The sequence below is a fragment of the Neoarius graeffei genome, chromosome 9 (genome assembly GCF_027579695.1).
Source record: "Neoarius graeffei isolate fNeoGra1 chromosome 9, fNeoGra1.pri, whole genome shotgun sequence".
Lineage (NCBI taxonomy): Eukaryota > Metazoa > Chordata > Actinopteri > Siluriformes > Ariidae > Neoarius > Neoarius graeffei.
In genome coordinates this window covers 25,444,255-25,454,482 of record NC_083577.1, presented here as the reverse complement: position 1 = coordinate 25,454,482, position 10,228 = coordinate 25,444,255, and the positions used below count along the sequence as shown (strand labels likewise).

General features: G+C 36.8%; 1 protein-coding gene across 1 annotated transcript; it reads right to left on the bottom strand.

Moving 5' to 3' along the window:
• Nucleotides 1-2,663: 2,663 nt before the first annotated feature.
• LOC132891549 (interferon-induced protein 44-like) lies at nucleotides 2,664-9,908 on the bottom strand. The gene is made up of 10 exons (XM_060929233.1): nucleotides 9,819-9,908; nucleotides 8,542-8,659; nucleotides 8,106-8,138; nucleotides 5,769-6,035; nucleotides 5,465-5,495; nucleotides 5,094-5,286; nucleotides 4,844-4,984; nucleotides 4,471-4,642; nucleotides 3,308-3,408; nucleotides 2,664-3,198 (listed from the first exon to the last, which is right to left on the bottom strand). The coding sequence occupies exons 3-10, from the start codon at nucleotides 8,128-8,130 to the stop codon at nucleotides 2,998-3,000; spliced, it is 1,131 nt and encodes a 376-aa protein (XP_060785216.1). The 5' UTR covers nucleotides 8,131-8,138; nucleotides 8,542-8,659; nucleotides 9,819-9,908; the 3' UTR covers nucleotides 2,664-2,997.
• Between the last annotated feature and the right edge of the window lie 320 nt (nucleotides 9,909-10,228).

Sequence of the window (10,228 nt, the reverse complement as noted above, 5' to 3'; positions counted from 1 at the left end):
TTTTTGAGCCGAAATAAATAAATAAATTATTTAAGTCGTTTTATCAGGACTTGTATTCTTCTACTGGAACGTTTGAATTGGACAGATGCCATAAGTTTTTGGATGCCATAAATATCCCTTGTTTGGAACATTCAGACTCTGAAGAATTGGGTAAACCTATTTCTCTAGAAGAGCTCCTTAAAGCTGTGAAAAGTCTGACCAGGGGAAAAACACCTGGGCCGGATGGTATACCTCCAGAGTTGTTACTACAGTTTTGGGACAGCCTAGGCCCAGTATTGTTGGAGGCCATACATGCAGCAGTGGACCAGGGTTATTTTCATGACCATATGAATTCCGCACTCATATCTCTGCTACCAAAGAAAGGCAAAGATCATACTGAATGTGGCAATTATAGGCCTATTTCTTTAATAAACTCTGATCTCAAGTTATACTCCAAAATATTAGCCTCAAGATTGGATAATTATATGGGAAAGCTCATACATTTTGATCAGACAGGGTTTATGAAGGGACGATTAGCTGCAGATAATATACGTCGTTTGCTCCATATTATTGATCATTCTCATGAGGCGGATTCCCCATGTGCAGCTCTGTCACTAGACGCAGCTAAGGTGTTTGACACAATCAGTTGGGATTATTTGTGGGTAGTTATGGATAAATTTGGGTTGGGATCCAAGTTTATTGATATGGTTAAAGTTCTATACAGAAACCCCTCAGCGATGGTATGCACAAATGGCCTACACTCTGATCCATTTTCAGTTTCTAGAGGTACACGTCAAGGCTCACCTCTTTCTCCTGCTTTATTTCTTCTGTCCATTGAACCGTTAGCACAGTATTTCAGACAATATCAGATTATTACACCTATCCAAATCAAGGGGTCAAGGCATGTGATATCCTTGTTTGCGGATGATATTATCTTATATATGTCAGATTTGCAGAAATCACTCAATGGTTTACTCCCCATATTTGATGAATTTGAGGCTATATCTGGTTATAAAATCAACTGGGACAAGTCTGCTTTAATGCCACTCAATAACATGGCCAAGAACGTTGCAATACCCTCAGTGATTCCTGTAAAATTAGAGCTAACTTATTTAGGTATAAATGTTAAGACATCACTCCCTGAACTGATAAAGTGTAACTATGAAAAAATACTCAAAGATGTACAGCGGGATCTGGCCACTTGGAGCAAAATGTCAGGTTCCTTACAAACTAGAATCTCTGTAATAAAAATGAATGTCCTGCCTCGAATAAATTTTATTAGCATGATGCTTCCACTGCCACCTCCGACTGACTATTGGAAAAGAGTAGATGCGCTTTTACGCAGGTTTATATGGGATGGGAAACACCCCAGAATACGTTTCTCCACTTTACAACGTTACAAGTCTGATGGGGGACTCTCACTGCCAAATTTCAAATTATATCATCAAGCTTTCCAGTTGCGTCCGGTGAAAATTTGGTTAGATTCATCGTCACTAACCTCTTGGAGGGAGATTGAAGAAGGCCTAGTGCATCCTATAAGACTCCAAGATGTGTTATTCTCCACTTTGTCTAAAACTAAATATATTGACTTTGGTCCTATAATACAGTATACAATTAGAAATTTCAGAAGAATAGAAAAACAGGTTAGATATGACAAGAAAGCAAACACACACACTCCTCTCTGGAATAATCATGGTCTGACTTCTGGAAAGATGCCTTTTCAATCTCAGTCATGGGTTTCTTGTGGTATTCATACACTGGGTGATATATATAACAGGGATGGACTGATGAGTTTTCAAAATCTTTGTCAACTTTTTGATATTCCTAAATCTTCATTTTTCCTCTATCTTCAGTTGCGGTCAGCATTACGTGCCTATGGGGTACCATGGGATTCAAATGTGCAAATTCACCCGGTTATTTATAAATTACTGATCTCTCCCTACAGAGGATTTGTCACCTTTTCATATAGATGGCTCTTAGAATTGTCCTACTTTACCATTTCAATAGAAGCTAAGTGGGAAAGCGATTTAGAGACAGACTCTATAGATTGGAAAGGGGTATGGGATAATATTTTCAGTGCATCAAAGAACCCTAATCATCAGCTGATTCATTTCAAGTTTTGTCACAGGGCATACTGGACACCCATTGATAGGTTCCATGCGAAGCACACGAAGAGTCTATGCTGTAGTCTATGTAATAAAGATATTCCAGGTACATATAAACATATGGTTTGGGATTGTGAGGAAGTTCAGTTCTTTTGGAAAGAGGTAACTTTTATTTTGTCTGAATTATTAGAATTGGATATTCCTTTACTACCAAGCTTGTTGTTACTGAATGATGACTCACAGTTTGAATGTACAGAGAGACAACGAAAAGTGTGGCTTGCAGGCCTAACAGCAGCGAAAAAACTCATTGTTCAGAGGTGGCTTCCCCCACACAAACTTCCTATTAAAAAGTGGCTGTTGTATTTTCAAGATGTTATAATGATGGAATTATCCACGGCAAGAATCCATGGGGCAAGAGTCTCAACAATACAAATGTGGGAAAAAACGGCAGAGGGAGTTACAGACTTATTGGCGAATCATGCACAATGAAATCTCACATGCCTTTTTTTTTTTCCTTTCCTTCTTCCATTTTGATATTTGATGTCATTATAGCATAAGGTAAATATCATGCTTTGACTATTGTTAGTCAACTCTTTCTTTTATTTCATTTATGACTTATTGGGTCATGTGATGTGTATCTAAGGTTGGGGGTGGGGGGTTGGGGGTGGGTGTTGATCACTGACTTTGTAATGTTACTGTTTCCCATCTTGGGATCTTGTTCTTAAATAAAAAACAGTGAATCTTAAAAAAAATAAAATCTGGATAAGAACACGAATATACTGTAAGTTTCATGCTTTAAAATGTGTTGCATGATTAAACTAGATTAAGAATTCAGTGAATTTGAATAGCAATTAGCCATCAGATATGCAGAACTATTTGTCATTCTGCTTTTCATGTTTTGTGTGAAATCTCTTTATTCACATTTTGGTTGTTGATGTGAAATTTGGTTTTTGGAACTTTTGACCACATAATCATTTGCCCAGTTGATAATCTGTATTAAAGCATCCAGCATCAGGCAGTTTATGTCCTCATTCATATGGGTCTCCTCGTGATAGTTCAAGACAGGGAAGATACAGTTCACAGGCACACCCAGTACATGACTGCATTCATCCATCTGGATACACACAAATATAAACAATTTCATTAATTTGTTACTTTCAAAATTGTAGTTGGGAATCTCTGCAATGATGACAATACAATTTCATGCTAGCAAAATAACTCACTTTTTGTTTGATCCTTTTGCTTTTGTAGATATTTCTCAAGTTCTCCTTCGTCAATTGACATGCGCAGTCGACTCTTGTCATGAAAACCAATTGAGGGATACCTGTAACATAAGCAGGCAGCACACAGATTAAAAACTCACTCATTTTATTGTAAATCCTCGCAGTGTGGTGGATTTTTGCAGAATATGTCAACTGCCTACTCCAAATTGCCCATGAGTGTGAATGGTTGTTCATCTCTGTGTTAGTTCTGTCATGGATTGGTGATCTATCCAGTGTATACCCCACCTCTCATGATCTGATCCCAACAATACTTGCAAAAAAGTGTCTCATTAAAGTAAGAAACCTTTCCTAATGTACAGGGTCTAGCACAATAACACAAACTCATGGCTTCAAACACCCCAAAAAGCAATTCAATTCCTTTTTAGTTGCTTACTTAATTTTTGGACACTCTTTCAAGACAAAATTTAAATCTGTAAGATGCTAGATTACAGATAAAAAAAAAAAAAGCAGAACCATAAAGCAGAAGTCACTGTGTGTTGGACGCTCTTCATTTGGCATATTGTAATTTCTTGCTATTTTCATGACCATCAATGAAGGCAATAATCGAATGAAAAGTTTTTGTAATTGTATAAGGAGGATCACTTAAAATGATATCATTAAGTGGTGCAAAGCATGTTGCAGCAATATCCAAGCAATTAAATCATCTCATCTCTTTAACAATTACTTTGCACATTTCCCCATAAGCAGGGTCTATGGGGGAAAGATAAAACACATAATAAAGCAACAAATGTATTTATTCTGTTAATAATGAAATTCAAAATCATTTTGTATTTCCTTGCATTTTGTTGGTGGTTGGTTGAATTAGCCTGCTCATGTTGAAGTCGGATGACAAATTGTTTATCCACAAATCTGAATTATATGAAAGTAATGTACTGTTAAGGCTTAATTTTAAAATATAACTTTGGCCTCATGTTTCCAATAGAAGGTCTATTGCACCAGAGGATTTTGATTGCCTCACACTTTCTTGTTGCGCTACCATACCCATCCTTGTTCATTTTTGGACACAAAAAGAACAATTTACCCTGAGAGCACCGAATAAAAATAAAATGTAACTGTGCCTGACAAGGATAAACTAATATTATTGAGCTGATGAACTAACTCACCCATTATGCTTGCTATTTCTCTGACATACTTCAATTTTTCAAGTAAATCTTTGTCCATCATCGAAAGCTTGTCAGCTGGTGTGATAAACACCAGGCAGTGCATCTGATCACTCAGGCTGGGATTTTGGTTGTAGTAAAGATTGCTTTCAGACAGTGGTGCTGCAGAGTTAAACTAAAGAAATACAAAACAAAAAAGTGTTTGGGTGGTCATGCAAAACTGGCTTGGATGACGGTCTGCTTACACTGGTTACATTGGTAGGCTTTATAATGACATTATACTTGCATACTGATTTACATATGGTGTGATTAGGCTCGATAATAGCCAACCACAGAAATGTGAATTGTTGCACACTAAGGTTAAGTGTTATCTTACCAGGTAACCCTCTTTCATATGACCTTTTAAAGCAAGGATGATATCTTCAGTGTGGACTCCACCTCCTGCTTCTGCACCCATTATATCACTGAAGGTAAAAGGGAATGATCCTTCTTCATTTTCATATGTAAATTGCTCATACTGAAAGTACCACAGAAAAAGAGGTTCATCAGTGTTTACCTAGCTAGCTGTGTCATGCATACTAGACAAAAAGAAGTCACAAACTTTGGATTGCATAATATGAACTCACTTTTTTAGTGTGACTCGTAGTAGATAATGCAGCAGCCAGACAGTTGACAAACTGACGTCCTTCAAAAATGGATCTGATGGTGTTTATGGTGCTGGACTTTCCTGCTCCAACTGTTCCATACAGGAGGAAGTGGAGCTTTTGGACTTCATTACAAACTTTAAATGTCTTGAGGGAATTCAACTTTTTGTCTTGACTAAGAAAAGAAAAAGTGTGATTGCAGCAGCTTATATTTCTAGTTTTATACTGTATTTGTTATAAATTTTGCAGCAATAACTAGCAACTCAGTGCATATGTGCCATTTTATAAGAAATAAATCAAGATTAAAGGATAATTATACATCACATTATACATAAGGATGTTTGTGAACTTACCTCCATTGTACTGTCCTCCATTCTTTAATTTCTAAGGAATAAATCACATTAGCATGCTATTAGTATGGTTTATATTATTGTTATATGTATACTATTATAGTAATAGTATAGTCCCATTTTTCCAGGTGATGCACATTTGAAGTGTTGCAGAAATGTGATTTAGATTTATGCCCTATTTTTGTAATATATTTTCAAAATAATAAAAACATCTGTTTGTGCTTATTTCTATGATGAGGAATAGTTATTATTAGCATTTATCTACTTAACTGATATTATTTCAAGTAATGGTTGTAATAGTACTTACTGACTCTGACAAGGGCAGAGCATGATGCAGAACCTCCAGTGTTGCTTAGCTTTATGGTGTAATTCCCTTCATCAGCGGCCTGAGCATTTACAATTTCCAAGACATATTTTTTACCTATTTTTTTCACAACATGCTTGCCCTCCACACAAGCCAATTTGTAGCCGTCCTTTTCCCATGATGCTGTTACATCTTCTGTGTTTGCCTCACATCGAAGAGTAACACAATCTCCAATTTCAACATCTTTTTCAGCAAGAACTGTGACAAATTCTGTTAGACAGATCAGAAAAAGAATTACAAGGAGACATTGAATGGTTAAGTTCATAGGTTCATGTTTATCTGCCTGGTCATGCTATGTTGTTCATATCATAGCTCATGGACTTGTCAAACCAATATCCCAATCCTCAACAAATAGGGTGCTTAATGTCATCTTTTCATATTTGTCATATTTCATAATTTTATAATTCATATTTTTAAACTGCTTAAAATGACAGGAAAACAAACATACACTTATGTATGTACATTATCTTTCAACCAGTCAAAAGTGCATAGGATTGTCCAGAAATGCAATGTGCAAAACCCAGGAGTCCAATACCGGTGTTTAAAAACTCTTAATAAATGTTATCATTCAAATTATTTTTACACCATTTTGATTGGCTGAGCGAACTGCAAATAACTGCCTACAAATAATGGTCTACTCATTGTCAGCATGTGCAGGCACTGATGGACGCAATGGCAGACGTGTCACAAATTAGTAATCAACTCCAAGATGTGAGGCAAGAATCAGAGTCAGGTTTGTGCCAAAGGTCGGTCGATGTGAAAACAAAGTGTCTGAGGTAAACAACAGTCTCAGAGTCCGAAAATAATTGTAAAATGGGTCAATATCACTCAAGTCAAGCAGAATAACAAATGACTTGATATGATCAGGTACAGGGGACAGAGAATGATACTTCACGTCATGTATTCTTCTTCTTCGGGTTTTTACAGCAGCTTGCATCCTGGGTGTTGCACTACTCCACCTTCTGTTTTGGAATAGTTCCTATTTGTCATGGTTGTCAAGTTTCTATTGCAGTCCTGTTTTCCTTCTTATTTGCATTATAATGCAGCCTCCCTCAGTTTTATTAATTTAAATCCGTTTGTCTCGTCCTGTAACCCTGAGGGACCTAAATAGCTCTCGTTTAGCTTGCACACTGTCTCCACATTGCAATATAATTTTAATGCTATTTCCTACTCTTCCTACCTCCCTTAATTCATTCATCATTTCTTGGCTGGGTTGTGAATACTTCCTACATGATGTGCAAACATGTTCTGCTGTTTTCCTTTCCTGGCAATGATCACAAAGGCCTGTTGGATGCTTTCCTAGAATGTGAAGTGTGGTGTTTAGGTTGCTGTGCCCAATACTCAGAGTGTTCATTATTACCTGCTCTCTCCTTCCTGTTTCCTTACTGCTTGATACTTCACCTACTTTCTCTTTAATAGCATACAAATGTCTCCCTTTTGTTTCATTATCTCACTGACGTTGCCACTGTTGGTTCATCTTTCTACGTATATACTATGCTTTTCCCTTCTGATTTCGATAATTTATCGTGTTGTATGTTTGTGACTGCAGTCCTTAAATAGGGTGTGATGATTACTGCGGATTTGGATCAAATGTGTCCTCAGTCAGAACTCGGGAGAGGGAGGGTGCTGTGGCGCTTGGGAGGTGTAGTGTGTGGAGGCCATGTTCAAAGGCTGCCACAAACTTGCGTCATCAGTGACACTCATGCAGTTACTTCGCACTTTTTTCAACATGGCTTGCTTTCTGTTTTATCATTTGACTTGTCACATGAACTTTAAAATCAGTATTTCAAAAAATTTATGATTTGAATGATAATAGTTGAACTTGGCTTTCACAAAATATTGTGATTTGGTAGTGTCTCGCAGGCAATGCCTTCAGCATCAGCAAATAATTAATTGCTTGCTTGCCACTAACAAATCACAACAATATTTTGTTCATCCTCGTCCAGTAATTGCTTATTGTTTATTAAATAAATGTGCCTGTTCTAACATAGAAAACTAGAAATTAGGAATAATTCTGCAAGACTGCACCAGACACATACTGTGTACATGGGTCACTGTCTATTTTTTTTTAAATTTGTTGTTGATGATGCTGCTGGTGGTGGTTTTGTTTTGTTGAATGATGAATTGGCTTTAATATGGAAGTGTTCCTTTTCTGATTGACTGAAAATAAATTATTGAAAACATGTTTACATGCATGTAGACACAGAAACACTGCCCAGTGCACTATTGTCCCATTGAATATTACTGTAAGGCTTCATTAAGTCAGATTGTGTTACATACCAGGTTTGGTTGGACTGGATCCCATATTTGAATCTATATTGAAGGAAAAAATATATTAGAATATCTTGTCATTTGCATTATTAGTACAAGAGACTGTAGCTATATAGAGAATCAAGAAGGTAACACAGCAAAAATAAACAGAAAGTAAAAGTGATGGATAGCATAGCACCATGTTGTATCTGTCAAAAATGGCAGTTATGACTGAGAATTCAGTGATCTCAAAATGAGTAGCAACAATATAATCAGTGGGCCCATGTTTTGCAGGTTTTAGAATATTCAGTAGAACGATTTGGGCGTGTCTGTTTTGTCTGTTTGTAGGCATATGAGAGAGAGAGAGAGAGAGAGAGAGAGAGAGAGAGAGAGAGAGAGAAAATATAGTTATAGTGTTAGTGGTTTTATATATAACACATGACGTTTCTGAATAAAGAGCACTTACCTTGTGTGATGGTCCGTGTGCCTTTCTCTGTCTGCCGTTCTGAGTGTACAGCTCAGCTCCTGTTGAGTGCTCGTTCTTCTTTCACTTTTGCTGCTGTCTGTTTGTGTGCAGTGGAGGGCTATTTTTGAGAAATGGAAAATAAAACATACTTGCCTTTTTTTCCCTTTTTTATCGCATTAAATTATAAATTACGAAAGGCCACAATTTGTCCTGGGGAACCAAGTTTTGGGTGAATGCATGACAACAATAAGCAATAACTGCACTGTAATCAGCTCTGTTCCTACGTTCCACAAGTACATTTTTGTATTATCTACTGTACATTGACAGAAAAAAAAGAGGTTGGTGAGGGGAGAATTGTTCTTTCTTCATGAATGGTCCACAACATTAAAAAAAAAAACACACACATTTTGGTTTGTCTTCTTTTTTTTAGTATTAATGAGCATTTTTGAGCAATTAATGAGCATATGATGTCAGTTTTTATTATAATTGTTGGCAAACTGCTTTGGCTTATCGTGAAATAAAACAATTTGGGATGTTTTATTATTGGAAAATAATCAACTTTGGGTTTGGTATACATACATACTGTCAGTAGGAGCGCTGAAACCAACAGCGCTAACCAGACTACAAACATGGCCGCCCAAGACTACAACAACCAAGATTCACAGTGCCCCCTGTCTCCAGAGGATTGAACTCCGTCGTTGCTCATTTCGTTAATCACTACCATGCTACATAGACTGATTGATTGATTTTATTTAGTAAAATAATGCACAAAATACATAAATATAGCGTACATTAAGGTACACGGATAACACAAGAATTTGTATAACATTTATTTCCATTGTGGTCTGGTGAAAATGTAAACCCCTCTCAGACTCTGCTTTATTGTGAAGTATTGTTCTGCTTTCCCAGTCCATAACGAGCCTTTGGTCTCTCTGCCTGGTTTCCCGTTTATTTAATCTTGCTATCTTTCCTACATTTACTCTTCCTGGTTTTGTTTCCGTCAGTTCGTTTGCCGATTGACCGACCTTTGCCCGCCAACTGACTACGATTTCTGCTTCACGATTTGGCTTTATACTGTTTATACACTGCTTTTTCCTGTAAATACATCTAAGTGCCTGCATTCTGACACATACTATATGTACAGTGTATTTGTTTACACTGTACTGCCTGTTTCATATTATAAAAAGAATTTTCATGATATTCTAATTATTTGAGATGCACTAGTATAGTTATTGTTTATATATAATGCATGAAATGTCTAAATCAAGAGCACTTACCTTGTGTGAAGCTTAGAGTGAAAGTTGAGGTCTGTGTGCTTTCTCTGTCTGCTGCTGTGTGTGTGCAACTCAGCTCCTGCTCCTGTTGAGTGCTCGTTTTACTTTCACTTTTGCTGCTGTATGCTTGTGTGCTATTTCTGAGAAATGGGAGGGCTATTTCCGAGAAATAGAAAGAAAAACAAATATTGTCTTTTCATGCTCTACAGTGGTGCTTGAAAGTTTGTGAACCCTTTAGAATTTTCTATATTTCTGCATAAAGATGAGCTAAAACGTCATCAGATTTTCACACAAGTCCTAAAAGTAGATAAAGAGGACCCAGTTAAACAAATGAGATAAAAATATTATACTTGGTCATTTATTTATTGAGGAAAATGATCCAATATTACATATCTGTGAGTGGCAAAAGTATG